At 39.5% G+C, this 18,617-nt stretch overlaps 2 protein-coding genes across 3 annotated transcripts; one reads left to right on the forward strand and one right to left on the reverse strand.

Moving 5' to 3' along the window:
- Positions 1-3,210: 3,210 nt before the first annotated feature.
- Positions 3,211-6,415, reverse strand: LOC115673570 (probable serine/threonine-protein kinase PBL26). The gene is made up of 5 exons (XM_056314445.1): positions 5,786-6,415; positions 5,156-5,361; positions 4,855-5,044; positions 4,178-4,569; positions 3,211-3,879 (listed from the first exon to the last, which is right to left on the reverse strand). Exons 1-5 carry the CDS (start codon positions 5,919-5,921, stop codon positions 3,496-3,498), a joined length of 1,308 nt encoding a protein of 435 aa, XP_056170420.1. The 5' UTR covers positions 5,922-6,415; the 3' UTR covers positions 3,211-3,495.
- Positions 6,416-7,427: 1,012 nt separating this feature from the next.
- On the forward strand, positions 7,428-17,524 carry LOC115673547 (uncharacterized). 2 transcript variants are annotated; one of them, XM_030595755.2, is made up of 18 exons: positions 7,428-7,606; positions 7,695-7,820; positions 8,229-8,349; positions 8,781-8,875; positions 9,329-9,488; positions 9,585-9,723; positions 9,868-9,961; positions 10,469-10,609; positions 11,094-11,194; positions 11,754-11,867; positions 13,167-13,390; positions 14,752-14,810; positions 14,904-15,086; positions 15,188-15,311; positions 15,433-15,491; positions 16,048-16,193; positions 16,307-16,471; positions 17,048-17,524. In XM_030595755.2, exons 2-18 carry the CDS (start codon positions 7,760-7,762, stop codon positions 17,345-17,347), a joined length of 2,286 nt encoding a protein of 761 aa, XP_030451615.2. In that variant the 5' UTR covers positions 7,428-7,606; positions 7,695-7,759; the 3' UTR covers positions 17,348-17,524. The 2 variants fall into 2 exon arrangements, with proteins under 2 accessions (XP_030451615.2, XP_030451616.2); XM_030595756.2 differs by lacking the exon at positions 7,428-7,606 and having other exon boundaries at positions 7,691-7,820; positions 8,771-8,875.
- Positions 17,525-18,617: the final 1,093 nt, after the last annotated feature.

Here is an 18,617-nt window from a genome sequence, read left to right on the forward strand (position 1 = left end):
ATGATGAGGGGAAGATTCGTGCTTTGAAAACTTTATGATCCATGTCGCTGTTCTCTTAGTATTTTGTATGCATATTTATATGTGGATGAACTGAACTTCGGGTTTCTGTTTGTCCATCTACTTGCACAAGTGGTAATATAATTAAATACATTACTAGATTTCCTCCAACACTCTTCCTGTTTGCTTTGCATGAAGCTTTGCCCGAGAAATCGTACTTTTCAAAACCCTACATGCCCTATAGAATCCATTACATAGCTAATCTTATGATTATACCCTATCCTGAATTTGATCTCTTCTTATGTTAGGAAGATTGAATCAGGCTCTTGCATGTTTTTACGCCTTTGCTCCATGTTGGTATTCACAGCCCATGCCAATTGTTGGGTTTAATAAGCACTGTCCTTCACTTCTTGTTAGTGGTAAGTGATTTTTCGACAATTTCTCTCTCTGCATAATGAGAATTGTCTCTCACGCTTTGAATTGATCAAGCCTGTGTCATACTAATGCGCTGTGTCTATCCACTTTCAGACGACACTGCGTCAAAGTGGAAAAGAAATTCTGAGTCAAACCCTTTGCACTAGCTTTATCTCTGGAATGTTGACCCATGATGATGTATTAGTAATTGGAAGCAAGCCCGTCTTGCTTAGGAGTGAAAATTCCAATCATTGTTGTTCGTTAATGTTGTTTTAGTTTCTTTCTTTTTTTTTTAGTTTCTTTGTACTACATAACTTGTTCTGTGATGGTATTCATGCAGCGAGAGTGGGAAGAAAAGAGATTCTGGCGTAGTGCATATAATTCCGCTGAATGCAACGTGTTGGAAGTCGTCTCTATTATCATTTTTCTGTCTTATGCATATGAAAAGAACAAACAAGAGAACATAACCGACCTTACCTGGTTAGTCATCTAATGATTTGTTGGGTTCATCAACGAAAACAACGCAGCGGAATATAGAACCCTAGATAGGATCCATGTGTATATTGAAATCGAAAAGGAATTTCGATACGTACGACTTTGCAGATCGAAGATAAATCGCAATCGATTGTGTCGGATGAGCGCCCAAGTGTTGCGCCTCTACCGGTATCCACACATACGAACGGAATTCTCCAACGATCCACGTGCTAGCGAAAGATCTTGAAGTTCCTTTTCTTGAACGCCTTTTGATTTTCGATACTCTATCGAAAAACCCTAGATGATAATGATTCTCTATCTATTTATGCCTCATTATCTAGCGGAATTAAAAGAAGTGGGCCGGGCTATTTGGGTCCGCCAAACCGTCCACCTTCAATCGTACGTTTAATCGTTATCTCATAACGCGCACGACCGCATAGATAATTTAAATAGGAGAATAAATTAAAATCTACTTCTTAAGTAGATCAAGGCGCACAGACAATATTAAGTCCGTTCGCTATTGTGTGCGACCCGTAGGTTCACTAAACATTAGCAGTGTGCCCAAAACTCTTTTGGCCCACAAGTCATAAGCGGTCTCTAGCAAGACATTATGACTACCTAAGTATAGTGAAGATCGGTTTTCCGACACAACCTAATCCACAACTAATATTAGAGTATCAACCTTGATTGATTCTTAGGGCAGACCACTAACATGATTCGATTCTCTATTTGCGGCGGGTTCACAATTCAATCGATCCTATTTATTTGATACCGTGTATTTCTTTTGTTTTCTTGTTGCGCTTTCTTTTTTTTTTTTATTCGAATCGTATCTAGGTAACGATGCTTGGATGTTAATTGACGAGAGGTTGAACATTAGCTGATTGCCGAAATGAAAATTGGAAAACTTGACCATTGTATGCTACCTTGATGGGTTCTCTTTCAAGTTTACTAATCAAAATGAAAAAAAGAAAACATAGGTTTACATTGACAATTTGTTTTGTCAAAAAATATATATTATGTTTATATAAGTTATTGTTGGGTTAACAAACAAAATGCTGGTCAATTCCAATCTATCCGCAAAAAAAAAAAAAAAAACCCGAAACCCAACCCGACCCGGGCCTTGGGGTGTGCGCTGAACAGGGTCTCGGGGTGGGTCTGGGCAGGTCAAGCATGACCCTGTAGGTTTCGGGTCGGGTCGGGTATCATGAAAGCTTGACCCAACCCGACCGATTGACAACCCTACTTACTAGCACGAACACACTCGGCTATTGCCATTACCATCGCCAATAGGATGATGACCACCAATAAATCTAAGGTTGAGTGTTCAACTCGGGAACTAGCCCGAATTGGCCTTACCCAGCCATTTCAAGGCCATTCACGAGGAGACCGATTTGGTTTTCGGTTCCAAAATTGGGAACGGTCTTGACCAGTTTGATTTTCGACTCTATACCCTGAACCAGCCGGTTTCACTCATACCTTAGAATCTGGATCCGAATTGGTTTTGAACCGGTTTCTCCCGGCCATAAGTAAGTTTTTTCTGTATACTTTTTTAAATAGAAAATATTTGTTGAAATTGATATGTTTGACATATTATCCTTAAACAGAAAGAATTGTATTTATGTTTGACACACGAACATTATATATAAAAAAAATGAAACAAAAAATAAAGAAAAAAAGCATTCTTGAGTTGACCCTGACCAATTCCAAAGTCAACATGGTCAGTTCCTAATTCCAAGAATCGAGAATCGATCTTGAGGAGGTAAGTTCCAAGCTCTAGGTCTAGAACTGATCACCTCTAAATAAGTCGCCGCCGCCACCATCATTGCTGTCACAAACACAACAGCGATGCCGGTGTGCCGCTGTCATCAGGGCCATCACTAATGCCACCGATGGCACCATTGTCGCGAATGCCGTAGGGGGAGAGAGAGAGAGAGAGAGTTACGATTTCTTCGATAGGTGATTGAAGGTGAGGTCGATATTTAAGCTTGAGCTAATAGAGAAGTGCTTGATTTTTATAACAATTCTCGAATAACAAATGCGATGATGATAAAATTTAAAAGAATCTGGCTCGATCTTGCATTTTGCAACGATCCATATCCAATTGGATTGAAATTTGCTTGCGGACATGTTCAACGGCTAAGTCGATATGTCGGTCGAATTTAATCTCACTAATCACTTGCATTCTATTTTTCGTTCTAATGAAATTACAACTTTTACCACGGAAAAAACCTATAAAAATCATTAATTAACTTAACCTGCTCGGGAATCTGGAATATCAGATATATATAACAAGGATCCCAAGGCTATATCTCCTTCATGTCATTAGTCATAAGAAGTAATATTCCACCATAACGGATACAGAAGAAGTTAACAACTTAGCTTAAAAATTCTAGGACTAAACGTTCAAAGTTTGGTGTCCTCTTAGACGCATCTGCAGAAATCTGTAAGCGTATCTCTGCACGCGTGAAGTTCGACGATCTTTCTTCGATCTTAAAACGTAAGAAAGAGAAATATGCTCTTGGAGATCCTCTTATTGCAAGGTTCGAAGACGCAATGAAACCCCCAGACGGAGAAAATGCCGGTATTAACATCATTGTATGCAAAAAAATCTTACAATGAAGAATAACTCCCGCAGCGTGAGCTCGCGTTGCGCCGTGAGTTGGAGCCCCATTCGATCGCTTCCGCGACTGCGCGCTCACGTTCCATCGTGCTGGTGCTGTCCCCTGCCTGACTGTTCCTATCTCCGTCCATCGTGTTGTGATCGGACGGCGGAGATTGCGTGTGGACCGTTACGGTCCCTGTCCCAGGGCCTAACCAGAGATAGCTCAACGCGGTCACGACGTCGGTCATTAAGGGTCGGACTGCCACTTCTTCGTTGAGGCACATCGCGGCCACTGCGACTGCCTGGTTCAGGCCTCTCACCGGAAACTCATTGTTTAGGAGCGGATCCGCCAATTCTGGGTATCTGCGGGGGTCCTTGAAAACGGGTTGTGCCTGTTTCGAGCCAAAGTAAGAGACAAACTTTGCTTCAACAGATCATAATAAGTTAAGGAAGAAATGGACACTGGTGTGCATTTCATTTTAAATTGACAGTAGTTTAGAAAGAGCTGCGTGCGATGATCGCTCAATGTGTCAAACTGTTTTCAGGTCCGATTCGCTTCTCAAGCTAATAAAATTGGACGAAAGTATAAGCGGATGAAGAATAAATTAGCGAGATCGTAATGCTAGTGAGAACAGATGCACTGCTGCATAATTCGTACGCTGGATTTTCGACCCAAAAGAAGTTCCTTACCCAAGAGACTAGATTTTGCTCTTCTGTTGGCCGGGTGGTGTCGATAGCTCTCCTTCCGGTGATCAACTCCAACAGGACAACGCCGAAGCTGTACACATCCGACTTCACGGTAAGTTGGCCCGTCCTCTGATACTCTGGGGCACAGTAGCCATAAGTCCCCATCACTCTTGAAGATACGTGCTGTCTGTCCCCCATTGGGCCCAGCTTGGCCAACCCGAAATCGGAGAGCTTCGCGTTGAACTGGTTGTCCAAAAGAATGTTGGAGGACTTCAAGTCGCGGTAGATGACCGGGGGGTTCGCCTTGTCGTGCAGATACTCCAAGCCCTTGGCTGCTCCTAGGGCTATCTTCATTCGTGTGAACCAATCTAATGGCAGTTTGTTTGGTCCAAGATCTGAATTGAAGCACAGGAACATAAGTGGCTGTTTTGGAACCAAATCTCTTGAAACTGGTTTCGGCATACACGTAGACTTGATTCTAGTACACAAGCAGATTCAGTTTGTATATACCTAAGGCGTCCGAGACCGTGAAAGCTTAAGAACATATCTCCAAAAACATTTGATGGATGGACAAAAGGAAATTATTTGAAATCATTGCGAAGGATAAATATCTTATAATTTTTTGAAAGAGTTCAAACAGTCCGATAATGCTTAATGAATGCAATGAAAGTACACAGTACCGAGCAGATGGTCTTCCAAGGAACCGCGTGGCATGTACTCATACACCAAAAGCCTCTGATCACCGTCGGCGCAATAGCCGATGAGATTCACCAAGTTCTCATGGTGCAAAAGGCTCAGCATCAACACCTCCACGAGGAACTCTCTGTTCCCTTGCAAGCCGTTCCTGTCGAGTTGTTTCACCGCCGCGACCTGAATTTTTTACATCAACCCCTAGATTAGTCTCTCTTTGTATGTCAATTGATTATGGTAGTCATAAAATGCTACTTTTTTTTCTTTTGATTTTTCAGGGTTTGCATTCACCTGCCCGGTTTTGTCGAGCTTTCCCTTGTAAACTCTCCCAAACCCGCCTTCCCCGATCAAGCATTCCTGCCTAAAGTTCTTCGTTGCGGTCGCCAGTTCTCGGAAGGTGAATGTTTGCGCCGCAACGTTGTTATTGCTGTCCGCTACTTTAGGAGGAGCGACCTTTTTCGGCACGGTCTCGACGGGTGGTCTCCGCTTACTAGTCTCTGCACGACCAATGACAGAAACATCAATTTCTAGGAGTTCGACCAAAACAATAAGAATTTCTAACAGCAAAAACTCAAAAGAAAACTCGGCCTAGCAAGTTCGCCTCCTGGCTGCCTTGGCATCCATCCCAGTCATTTAGTAGTTCTCGAGTCTCACGACCAGTGGTGCATAATTTCAACCATAAGAAAGGCCCAAAAACAAGAGAACAAAGAATTTTGCACAATCCTTTGATGTTATACATATCCCTGAAGAAAACAGTTGCGTGCTTAACTTTTTAGAAGGATTTCACACATTACTTGCCGGAATGATGCAGGATAAGGAAGAGAAAATAGTTTATTTGAATGGTCGAACAGTAAGTACGCGAGGTCCATAGCGTGAGTGCTGATTCTCCAAAAAGACAATGACATGATCGTATGCACTTACCGGTCCGTGTTGGAGCGCTAGATTGTTTCCGAGGAGGAGGAGAAGCGGGCAATTGGTTCTGTTGTCTTCTCCCATCATGTGACCTCTTGGAAGCCGCCTTCTTCTCATGGGATGAAAAGCATGAAAAGCAACTCATCTCTCAGTCTGGTGGTGCAATGATAAATTCTCACCCTTTTGTCTCCCAAGTACAAAAGGTTTTGTTCATCGAAGTCTGATCAATTTTATTACCGATTTACAATGAATGTAGCGGTCGTCCGAACCGAAAAAAATGTCCCGGAAAAGATATTGATCCAAGCAAGCTCTGCATCAAAAAGGCTTCACATCCCAAATGACAGAATGAACTGGTAGAGAACACAAAGGATATGCATCTGTGTGTATCCTTCTAGATCACAAGGCAACCTTGGAAATGTCAAGAAAATTCTCACGAAACAAACAGACTAAAATGTAGCTAGAAACACTTTGTCTTCGTGAATCCAGCGTTCTGGGGCCAGGAGAGACGGGTACGCGCAAATTATCGATTGAAAAATCACCAGAAAAACATTGAAAAAACTGTTGATGAAGACGGGACAGAAGGTAGTTCTAGACACTGGTCATTATCCTCATCGAAGGTGAGAGAGTAATGAAGAGACAAAAAGAGAATGTCCCGATTCTGATAAATTAGGCATTCAAACATCATCGTTCAATTAAAAACGAACGAGATCCCAAAATAGGAATGGTGTCTTAACAGGAAAATGAGGTCAAAAACAAGAAAACGGAAACGACTCCTTGCGTCCTCCGGTGTTTCCTGAAAACATGGACGACTAGCAGAAGAGGTTTTGGACGTTCGAAAAGTTTAGCATCAGAAGGAATTAACACATTTTCTTTTCTGAAAAGAAAGAGGGCGCACAAAAAACACATCATAAACATTATATATGTTGTAAAATATTGTGCTGCAAGAATATAATAGAGAGAATAGAGAGAGATTAAGTAGAGAAAGTAGATAAACAATATAGATATATTTTCTCTTAATTTGGACTTTTGTATTATTGCCATCAATATAAAAGTCAAGTTAATCGAATATTTCATTAATAAAAAGTTAAATCTAAAGTGGCATTTTTTTTATTACGAACGAGTCCACGACGTCGCATGAAATGACATGGCTGGCTAGCCTAAAAACGACGCCATTTTTATAGATTGAGTTGAAGCTGCCACGGGATTGAGAGGGGGAGGGGGGTGAACCTCTTAATGGATCGAACGAGATTGAGAGAAGCAACGTTGCGCATCCTGATGAGGAAATCATAGAACTCCATCGAGCTTGTAGACCCTAGATGCAATGTTTCAACTTCACAGCTTCGAAGCCAAAAAGAAAAGAAAAGAAAAGAAAATGCGAGGTTTCCAAAATCATTGCTTCAAAAATCGCCGAGATCTGGGCACTCTCGTTTGGGTCTAACGAGGGTCGTTGGCCCTTGCTCGGGGCCGGCCCAGCCACCCTCGCCTAGGGCTGATGACCTCCGTCGGCCCCTCCGGCGATGGGCGGCCTACCGGCACCCTAGCATTCTTCTTCTTCTTTTTCTTTTTTTCTTCAGTTTTGTCTTCTTGTTTTTTTAATTTTTAATCAAAACGAGCGAAGGTTTTAGGAGTTTATGCCTCTGTGAAACTAATGAAATGCAAAAATAAGAGAAATAACATATTGGTCTCCTCTGGTTCTCTTTCCGCTTCCACCCTTCGTTTCTCCTGGGCGGGAGGTGGCGGCGCGTACACATGCACATTCATGGTGACTCTGTTCTTCAACTCTCCCTCCCCACTCAACAGCAATCGATAAGCGCCCTCCCTCCGATATATGTATGTTATTTCATGTCCTATGCCTCTTTCTTTCCTCGTTTCTCTCTCTCTCTTTCTTCTAATGCTGACACTCCTTTGTCCATTGAAGTGGTGAAACCGAGACACTGCATCAAGAAACCGGCTACTTGTGCATTTGGAAAGGACGGGGATCACATGGCTGTGAGATATCGTCGCTTGTGTCAAATTTCGAGGTTCTTGCCCCGTGTTTCCGCAGGTTAGGCTGCATCTTTTGGCTATTTGTCTTGAAATTTCAACCTTTTTCTTGCTTTGGGTTCGTGTTCGCAGATTGGGTTGTGGGCTTGTGTTGTTTCTGAACCATCTTTCTTCTTTTTCTTTGGGTTGTACTTGTGTTTCCTGTTTAATTCAATTTCCTGAACCGACGGTGAATTAGTATCTTACTGTGTAAGATCAATTTCGATTGTAAGTTGTGATCTTTTGAGCACAAGTGGTGTTTCGGCATCCTGTGCAATCTTCTCTATAGTGAAGAACCTGATTGGGGACTCACATATTTGGTGGTCCTATCTCGGAGATAATCCTCGGTTCATTCCTACAGATTTGCAGGATATGCTGTTCCAAAAGTTATTGTATCGCTTAAAGTTTTGCCTTTTGATTTTATTTACAGGTAATGACTGCTGGAGATGCACATCATCTTTCTGTCTATCGGCTTCCTATTCAGTTAGTCACAGTCATTCATGGGAAAGATTCGACATGCCGATTGAAAGGAGTGTCTTTGACATGCGAAGGTAATTTGATGCATACGTTTTTATATTTCTTGCCGTGTTTTCTAGAATGATTGCTGATGTTACCAGTCGGGTATACACTTTTCTTTTGCAGCGTGTCCTTGAGGTCTCATTATATTCTTGAAATCTTAAAAATTTAGTGATGTCTGAGAAATGGCGTGACTCACTTGATGTGACTAAATCTGTTGATTGTGTCCACATTCTTATGTCATAGATTTTGCAAAAGATCTATTTTGTGGCGTAATTCTTTTCCTTCTTTCTTTTTATGGAATTCTGCTATGTGTCAGCCAAATGAAATGCCTAAGTCTTGGATCAGTCTAAGACTCACAAGTGATTCCACTAAGGAAAATAAAAGGATTTATGAGTGATTTATTTTTGTTCAGTGAAATTATGCTTGAAATATCTTTTAACTTATCATCTACAGCCATTTTCAGGATCTCAACGCTTTCAGATGTTCTAAATGATTCTGCGCGTGAGGTTGAAAACAGCATTTTGTCCTTCATTCAATCCTCATTTAATGTTCTTGAAGGTATGGGAAGCAATATTCAGGAAAAAAGGGCATTTTTTCTATTTTTGCACCCTTTTGTTACAGATCTTTTTGCCCCCCTTTTTTCCTGTTAGAAGGAATAGGTTTGGTTGTTATTGTTGTTGTTCGGAGGTTCTTTTCTGTTAGCTATTTACAAATATTTTGGTTGTCTGTTCTTCCAGAAATTATGACTTGTGATTTTGCTCATCTTTAATGAGGAAATAGAATGTATAACATGTTCTTGTGGATTGCTGATTAGTGATAACAGCAGTTGACTTTGGAATCCCTGAAATATTTATACATGGATTAGCCTCCCCTTCTCTCTTTCGTATATCTGCGGACTATGCAGGCTTGCTTGCACTTGTGGATTGTTGTGTAAAAGTATTTTTTTTTATTCTATGTCATATCATGTAGTTCCTCACTTCTCAGTCCCTCTTTTGTAATGAATTTTTACAGGTCCGAATCATTTTTGGTTGAATAAGGTTGAAGCAGATAATGATTGTCTTGTGAGAGTGAAGACATTTTTAGTTCTGCTTGGTCAGTTGGATGCGAATTCTCCATCATTGCGATATCAAGTAGTTAAAACTCTTAGAATAATGAAGTCAATTCAGCAGAGGTAGAGGAACAAGTACTCTTCTGAACCACTTATTATCTGATTGGATGCATTTCCATGTGTGAGTTTTTTGTTCCCTCCTTTCTTGCGCTGTTGCAGGTCTCCACATATATATGTCATGGTTTTTCAGTTTGGCAGTTCAGCTTGTTCCTCTCTTTATCAAACCCATCTAGCTGAATTGATGATAAAGGAGCACGTCAACTTTCCGGTATTATTTTCTAGCAAGGACTTCTCTGAGGTAATATGCTGCAGCTTTGTGCTTCTTGGTAAAGGCTTCGAGGTTTTTGTGGATTTATATTTCTCCTTGTACCTTGGCCATCCAGTGTAGTCTCCCTAGATTATTTGTCTCATCCTTGTATCTTTGGTCCTTTTGTCGTTGCAGATAACAAATGAGCCTTGTTTTGTTTTATATAAAGAATTTAAGAATCCAATTGTTTTCCTTGAGAAGGATGCCAATGTCGAGATGATTGAAAAAGGTATGTGACATTTCCATTCATAGCATTTTGGAGATATTTTTGTAATAGCATGCTGTAATAGTCACTTTTGACTGATATAACTCTGCTTTCTATTATTGTCTTTTTCTGCTCCCTATATTTAAGTCTAGACGGGGTAGTACTTATTTTGCTCCTGGAGATTTATATGCTGAGCATTACCTGCTTGAATATGGTAAAAGTACATGTGACAATTTAAGAATGTCCTTTATCTTGTTGAGTCTGCAGTCTGTTAAGCTGTGCAGAAAGTTGCTGTGGTAAATTTACCTTGTTTTCTCTACTAGTGCTTCTCTCCCTACTTTCTCCTGCTGGACCATTTGTTGCGTTTCCTCCAGAATCACATGCTCACTGGATGTCAGTAAAATGCGGGTTTCCTGTAATCTGTCAGATTTGTAATAATCCAATGTCAATTTTGGTTATGCCTTTTTCTTTATGGTTTATACAACTTTTGGAGATTTGCTTATGCGAGCTATCTGGTGATGTATATTACAGTGGTTGAGGACTTTGGTAAGCTAGACAAAGAGGATTCCGAGCCACCTGTCAGATCCAAAAGCCCGCTTTTCAAGCAAAATGATATTGCCAAGGAGCTTTGCCTCTCTTCTATTGTGCAAAATTTGCTTCTTTATAATCCAGGTAGAAAATTTGGATAAGCTTAAATTTTAATTGACTTTATGAAACACGGTTTTGAAACACAATGGATTACCAAGAAATATTGTTTCGTGGCTTCATGTTGGTGGTAGAACTTCTTTTTTCATTCGTGTTTTTGCTATTTTAGCTTTTGAATGGATTTTACCTTGAAAGTGAAAACTGTTTGTGGCTGAAAGAAAGCATTTCTTGATTCTACAGTATATGCTTGAGAGATTCTTCTTTTTTCTAAATATGAAGTGCCACTGAGAACTCTAGGTATCACTTCTAGAGGCACGGTTTTATTAGCACTTTTCCCTCATTTGTTTGCTTTTGGTGCCGATGTAAAGTTTCTTTTTGCTCAGCCGGATGCGTTGTTATCGTATCTTGTTGCTTTTTTTAGCTCAAGTTTAGAATTTCTGGTTGGCATATGAAGTATTCTGATCTCTTCTGTCATACGCTAAATTTTAGTAATTGTTATTCTTTGTTATAGGTTGTGTGACTGCTGATGAGGATGGCAGTCGCCTATTCCTTTCTGACAGCAATCATCATCGGATAATCATATGTGATGGCAACGGGAAGATTCTGGATTGTGTATGTCTGGAATTTGTACTCAATTATAAGTATCTTGATTAGCCATTGGTCTTTGGAGTAGAACAATATGTGCATGTTTTCTGCTATTGTGGGCAAATATGCATTCATACTACTACATTATAGCTATGGCATGGACTTTATCAGACAAAACAAGCATTTATCTGAGAATTGTCGGGCATAAAGAAACCTTGAGCCAGTTCTGAGAGCAGTCTCTACCAACAGTTGCTTGTGAGATGCTACATTGTAATGTTTAATTATAGGAAGATCTGACTAAAAAAGAATTTGTAGTAAGTAAAGAACTAGAGGCATAAATTTCCAATGCCTACATGCTTTCATTTCAATACAATTGCTGGCTTTTGCTGATTCTCAATGCATAAATGCTGGAGGCATCACTCTTGTCAATAGCTTTATGCATTTAGCTAGCTTTCTTAAGCGGAGTGTTCAGTACTTTGTCAATTTGATGTGTTAGATAGGATCCTAAACTTGACATTTGTTGTCTTCATTTCTTATGTCGGAAAGTAGAGATAACTTACATGACTTAGGCAAAGCAATGTGTCAGATTGGTTCTTTCCCGGGATTTGAAGATGGTGATTTTGAATCTGCCAAATTGTTCTGTCCTGCATCTTCTTTCTACCATGCCGCAGAGGATTGCCTGTATATCGCGGATTCAGAGGTATGCATTGACAAATATCTTTTGATACTTATCTGACAATTCTAAAGCAGTGGATGAAAATAAAAGTAGACTTCTTCCCTTGAATTCTTCAAATATACCTTTTTTATTATCAGTGCTAGTTCTTCGTTCTCAATTGTTCATATTTCTATTGGTGTGAATATGTATATTTGTCAAGAATAGCTCATGATAAGTGTGAAATTTTGAGATCCTGTTCGCAGACCTTGTGCAGTATTTGTGCATGAGCAAGATATAGAATTATCACTTAGGTGCATTTAAGAATGGTAGAATGTCCTTTGGCATGTGGGTTTCCATGGCCACATTTTGTTTAATGCTCGATTCATGTTTGTATCCTGTCTATTTGTGGACTTTTTGGGGATAATAGATGATTCTGTGACATCATTTTGAAGATTGGAACTCTCAACACAGAAAAACAGCTTTTCAGTGTTGTCATGATAGTCTTGTTCATTCACTGGAAAAAAGTTGATACTATGGGTCATTTATCTGGCTTATGTTAGAAATACTATATTGTGCTATTGTGGTCAGGATGTATTTGAATGTCCTTGATATGAAATGATAGACAATTAAGATCATTTGACTTATCATAATGACATAGGTATCTGAGGCCCAAAGCAACTCATCAAATGTTGCCCTTTTGTGTTTGTTTTTTTGTTCCACTGGTATCGCCCGGCTGTCGCATGGTCTTCATGAAAAGCTGATAGCTTAACAAATCTGTTTAAGAAATATTTGTAAGGATTCCGTGTGCATTACGATCATCTCTTCATCAATCCCTGTATGATTGCGATTTAAAACCTAAAATGGTGCCTTCTTGAATGGCTCATTAAAATCCATTCTTGTTCAAGAAACATATATCCATGTTGTAATATATGCCAGTCAATTTTAGTTGAATTTCCTGTTATCCTTTTATTCCCTTCACCCCCCCTCTTTCACATTCTTCTGATATGTATGGTGCACAGATCTGGTAATTTGTAGTCTCACACACAACCAATGTTACATAGCGCTGTATTTTTTTCTTGTTAAGAACGTCCAGGATTCATACATCTTCGTACTAGGGATCTCTTGAATTCAAAACATGTAGCATGAATGCAGTTTATTACTAAAGTTTGCGATAGACTAGCTGTCTGCAAATTGACTGTTAATGCTGTAGTTTTTTTTGTTAGTATCTCGGGAGAGATTACAGGAACTGGTGCTTCCTCAGTTCAATATGTGCCTTTGTTAGTCTTAGTTAGTTGTCATGGATTTAAAAAATTTTCCTTATCACTCATCGTTTGCCTCTAATAGAACCATGCTATAAGGAGAGCAGACATGAGGTGCCGGCTTGTTGAGACAATATATCCAAAAGACTATAGCAAAACAAAAGTTACAGTTTGGAGCTGGATCGTGAATATGCTGGGCTTGCAAAGGCAGATCATTGCAGACTCTGGAGCTCCTGATACACAGATACTAGATTTCCCTTGGCATATAATGCAACTAGATGCTGATAAATTGTTAATTATAAGCCGAAGGTAAAGGACGCTTGTACAGCTTTTCCCCAACAAATTGCTTGGCTTCGATTGCTCTTTTATGTTTTTATATAACATATGATATAGGCGTCGGATTCCACATTTCTTGACAGGGTTCATATGGAAGCAGCTGGACTCTTTATACCATTTCTTTGTTCTTTAATTGAATCGAGCAATCACTAGTACTCAAAATAAGAATTTTTCTTTTCAGTTTTAGAGGGAGGTACTACAGTTACAAGTTTTGTATTTTTCCAATTTGGATAAGCACTTGTGTTCTTGAAGTTAAGTGTGCAAATGTCTTCTCAAGGCTTTGTTTGGGAGAATAATGAAAATGAGGGGAATGAAAATGTCTGTTGAAAATAGGGGAAGCTTTCAAATTTTAGTTAGAAGGAAACGGAGGGAAAATTTTCAATTGTTAGCATTTTCCTTCTACATTTTCTTTCCCTTGCTCTCCCAAACAGAACATAAAAGCTTAAACTAGCAATGACACGGTTTATATCTAAGCACACCCCCCAGAAAAGGCTGGTAGGATAAAGAAGGCTGTTAAAATGACATGGCCTCAACCGAAGAAGCACTAAATGTGTGGGTAGAAGAGTTGTTGAAACCCATTATGTTTAAACATGGGAAACTCATTAATGAGTGAAAGGAGGGTGCCAGAGTTGAACTCGAAGCCTCTAGCTATGATGCTATATAACATTGATGGGACGAACATTTAAGTTTGATTTTTTAGGAACCACCGCAGTTTTCATTTTACATTAGGAAAAGCGTATTGCACCTTTTTTATGCGTTTGAGGATATCTCAACAAGCCGTTTGTCAAGTCCCTGTCATCTTTAATGAGGGCTTTCCTCTTGGAACCATTTTCGAAACTTCAAGTAGGAATTTTCTCAGGAAGTTCAATGGTTCTTTATTTCTGTCAACTATTGGTCCTCTGTACTGATGGGAGAGGAAAACAATACTCATCAGAATGGAAAGAGGAAGCACTTGTAGTAATTTTAGGTTCCCTTTTGGCAAAATCTGTTCAATTCTTGTAACTTAGTAAGAAAAGAAAGCAGAGCTTAGGGACCTAAGATTATGTCTGATATACTTGAAGAAATATGACTTGCTAAGGAAACTAAGACTTCTATCTGGGTTTTTTAACTTCCATCAAATTCTTCACTGGAGTGAGTTTTTGAATATGCACCTGCACGTTAGTTTACTTATAGATTTTAAGGAGCAATTATCTACTTACTTCTTTCCTAGTTGCACGCTAAACAGGACTTACCTAGTAGGTTTATTTGGGGAGCTATGATCTGATCCCTTAATGCATTGCACGTTTCTTGATCTTTTTTCATGCTTACTGTATGAGTGTTTGTTGTTCTTGCAGCTTTGAAGCATCATGGATCTTAGATTTGGCTTCAGGGGAGACCAAAGGCATTGTCAAAGGTTTGAAATTAGCTCAATGTCCTTTGACCACTTCTCCATTATTGATACAGGTCTACTAAAATTGTCTTGTTGAATTGATGACCGGTAAACAAGGATTCCAGAAGATTTTGGAGATCGGCAAAGAGTTGATTTCAGAGAGAGTAGCACTTTTGAAACAGATCCATTATGATTGGTTGCAGCATCAATCTCTTGCTGATGTAGGAGAAGGTCTCCTTTATAATGATCTTATATCATCTATAACTACCTTGGGAAAGCACACGATAGTATGTGATCCAGGTACCCAACTTTATGTTCTACATATGCAGCTCTATGTGTTGGTAACTTGTTGTACAGTAGGTGCTGATCCAATCTGATTTAATTTTTTGTTCTTTCTGAAGTTGGTCACAGGGTTTTAAAACTTGACAGAAGTTCTGGTGAAGTTTCAACTTTTAAGTTATCAAACTTTCAAGTTCTTGGCTTACCTTACTGGTTGGCCTTACGTTTGGAAAGAGTTTACACCACGTGAGTAATTAAATATTAATAACGTCAGCACAAGTTTACACATGCCTGGCATTTATTTTGTTTCCCTAATAAAAATCATTGATTGTATCTGTTTGCTAATATTGTGGAAACATGCCACCAGTGCTGACGGAGTTCAAGGAACGCCAGCTGATCATGTTCAATGTTTCAGCTTGTTGCCTGGTATTACTCTGGTCTTAAGCCTGATACTTATCTTTGAATTCATGGTCCTTTCAAAATTATCTGGGATATAGTACAAAATAGAGGGGAATGGCTTTAGAGGATTCATGAAGCTAACCCAACTAAGTAGGGGAAGACTTGATTGCTGTTGTTGGTTCTCGTTGCATTGGCAGTTTCACTGATAACTTTAAGGTTGCTTATGCTCCTAAGTTTCTAGTTTGGAGATCTTTGTCAAATATTCAATGAGAAGTAGCTGTCCCGAAAAGATCACATTTTGCATGGTGAGAAGGCCTAGTTTCATTCGTTTTAATTTTTGTTTTATTTAATTCTTGGTATTCACTCCGATTCGTATGCTTTTTTAATTTCACGGGCACGGACCCTCAACATATATTAAATCAAGTGACAATGGAAAGGACATTGCCCAAGGATGAACCCTCTATTATAGTTGTATATGGAAGAGCAACTGCAGAGTGATAATGCTAATCCTCAATAACCTGATAAGATAATTGTCCCTTTCAACTATCGAGCCCATCCATTATAATCCTTTGTGATGAATCAGGTAGGGTCCACATTAAATTGAATGTGGACATTCCCAAGGATGCTGAGCTCGTGGAGCCAGTACAAGAAGGCAGCATATGGCGCCAGGCCAGGGGAGCTGCTACCGAAGTCCATGAATCAGAGGATGATGTGGGGTCTTCAGAAAAGGTAATTTCTCGTCTCTAGGAAAAAGACTAGAGTTTTGTAACCTGTGGGATCTTATAGACTACTACTTCCATAAATTTGATAGCTGAGAACCTTTTCTGGTGGACAAAATCTAGGTTGGTGTAGCCCAAAAATGGTACAATGAACTGGACGAACTTGCCTTCACCGTGCCTGAGTCGCAGTTGATTGTGGAAGACAATAATGATGCTTCGAACATGAGGATTGACGATAAGAATGTTCGCATCGATTGTGCTGTCAATACAAGTCCTGGTTCTAGTGAGGTATGCTCTCTGAATTTTTTTCTTATATAAATTCAGTTGCCTTAACAGGTAATATGCTCCATCTCACCATTTAACATGCTAAATTCTATAGTCTTCTCAAATATCGAAGTGGGTCGACTTGGAGGTTTAATTGTTCTGAATTATTTTTATCAACTGAAGAATTGGTTACATGAGCTCTAAAAGACTAAAATGATATTTTCTTGGCTTTTAATTTGTTGAATCACTTTCTTCCATTTCAGAGGTTTCTTTGAATTTTTTAGTAACAATAGGTGACTGTATTCTGCCTAAATAGTAAACACAGGTAATGAATAAAGAGTATACACTCAAGAATGCAGAATTCTTCAATTCTAATTTAAACAGCTTCTACACACCTTTCCTTTGCTAAACGAGGCAATACCAATTCTACAGACTGATTCATTTCACCTTCACTCTAGCACCTTCTTTTTTGGAATCCTCAGTCCCGTCATCCAAAGCTCTCTCCTTTACAATTAGAAGTGATGCTTCTTGGCTAATTTGGTTGCTTTGCGATTCACGTCTAACATTTTACTGGTACTAAATCTTCTTACTTCCATATAGGTCATTGTTTACGCAGCACTTTATTTGAGGCTTAGAAGGAACTTAGATATACTAGAAGACAATCGTGAAAAATATGCCGGAACACTTTCAGATCTTCTGGTGCCAAAGAGCAGTGGAAAAAGGGGTAGGGATCTCTGTTGTGAGATTTTATTGAAATCCACCACAGATTTGCGGGACCTCGTATTTGTTAAACCCTTACATGTTAGGCTAAAGTTCGACACTCTTAATCACCCAAAAGCAGATAATTCGAAAGACGTTATATTGACGGAATCCTCCATCGAGGTTAGTGTATCATTATGAGGATCGATTTTTTCTCTGTGCGGGATTAAGTTTAGTTATTTCAGCCTCCTTACAGTGCATGTGCCTTAACCAAAATTTTGTCATACCTGTAATGTTCTCTGTTGTGACTATATGTCAGTACAATTGTTGGCCACTTTTCAATGATATCCGCCAGGACAATGAATAAAGATTTTGCTATACGAGGTTTTTGGCCCTTCATTTACTAACACCTTTGGAAGCTGTTTCTTATACTCAAACTAGTCCAATATGCGATACGAGGTTTCTGGCCCTTTCATGTTATTCGATCTTCCATTTCCTCCGAATGTGTCTATGGGAGACGGGCATTGGCAATTCTGTTCTTATCTTGTGTGTGGGTGGGTTAAGAAGTGCTCGCATCTAAACTGTAGATGTCACCAACTTCCTTGACCTTCCGGCACTGGGCAGGCCTGAGCAAACCATAGTTCGAAATTCGATATATTGGTATTGTTTGCAGAAAACGAAACCCTCAAATTTCAATTGCTTTCCAGTCCTTTAAGTGCATTATTACTTGAGGAGAGACATAAGCTTTCGAGAAAAATCTTCTCTTAAGGATTATGTTGAACGGTCAAAGTTGATATGTGTGCGGCAAATCCCGTATTGGAATCATAGGAATCGCTTGCTCAAAGTAACTTAGGGCCATGCCCGGCACTCAGAAGGTAAAGCCTTACTCGTCATATGAAAGATAGTGCTGATTATCTCGCATGTGTCCGCAGGGATCCGGCGAAGTATGGTAAATCACATGAAAGCATGTTTTCAGTGTCGGTTTGATACTTCGTATCACTGCATTTGTAGAATTATACATCAAAGTTTGAAGAGCTTTGTAGATAAAATTTCATTTCTAAGAGCCTGCTAGAACTTTATAATACCTGTTTGGGGAGCACACTTTAATCCCCATTATGAAGGTCCTTATTGCTCAATCAACAAAGATTTCATATCGCGTGGTCCATTGACTTTGCTTTAATTTCTCTTTCACGACCTTAAAGCGAGCCTCGCTTTTGGGATTGGACAACACTAATTATTATTTAGGGATTGGTGGATCTTCCCCAAGTAGTATTGCTGGTGCTCAACAGTCTTTTGGTGTTCCTACAGACATTCTTTATGGGGCATTTGGAACACACGGATTGTCTTATGTGTTTATATTAACTCTCGGATCAGGATCTTAAATTGCATGTAGGATGTGATTATCGACAATGTTGCGACACTTGGGTGTTCCGTTTGTTTCGTGGAAATTGATTGATTTGGAAAATATTTT

Source organism: Syzygium oleosum, unplaced genomic scaffold, assembly GCF_021117445.2.
Source record: "Syzygium oleosum isolate NSW1041296 unplaced genomic scaffold, Sole_v2.1 Sole_v2.09, whole genome shotgun sequence".
Classification (NCBI taxonomy): domain Eukaryota; kingdom Viridiplantae; phylum Streptophyta; class Magnoliopsida; order Myrtales; family Myrtaceae; genus Syzygium; species Syzygium oleosum.

Excerpts from the sequence above, each read along its gene's own strand:
- LOC115673570 (XM_056314445.1), bottom strand. The coding sequence starts at position 5,921 with ATGAGTTGCTTTTCATGCTTTTCATCCCATGAGAAGAAGGCGGCTTCC. Across the intron at positions 5,362-5,785 it reads TAGCGCTCCAACACGGACCG|AGACTAGTAAGCGGAGACCA; the intron begins GTAAGTGCATAC and ends TTGGTCGTGCAG. Across the intron at positions 4,570-4,854 it reads CTTGGAAGACCATCTGCTCG|ATCTTGGACCAAACAAACTG; the intron begins GTACTGTGTACT and ends GCTTCAATTCAG.
- LOC115673547 (XM_030595755.2), top strand. The coding sequence starts at position 7,760 with ATGGCTGTGAGATATCGTCGCTTGTGTCAAATTTCGAGGTTCTTGCCC. Across the intron at positions 7,821-8,228 it reads CTTGCCCCGTGTTTCCGCAG|GTAATGACTGCTGGAGATGC; the intron begins GTTAGGCTGCAT and ends TTTTATTTACAG. Across the intron at positions 8,876-9,328 it reads CTCATTTAATGTTCTTGAAG|GTCCGAATCATTTTTGGTTG; the intron begins GTATGGGAAGCA and ends GAATTTTTACAG.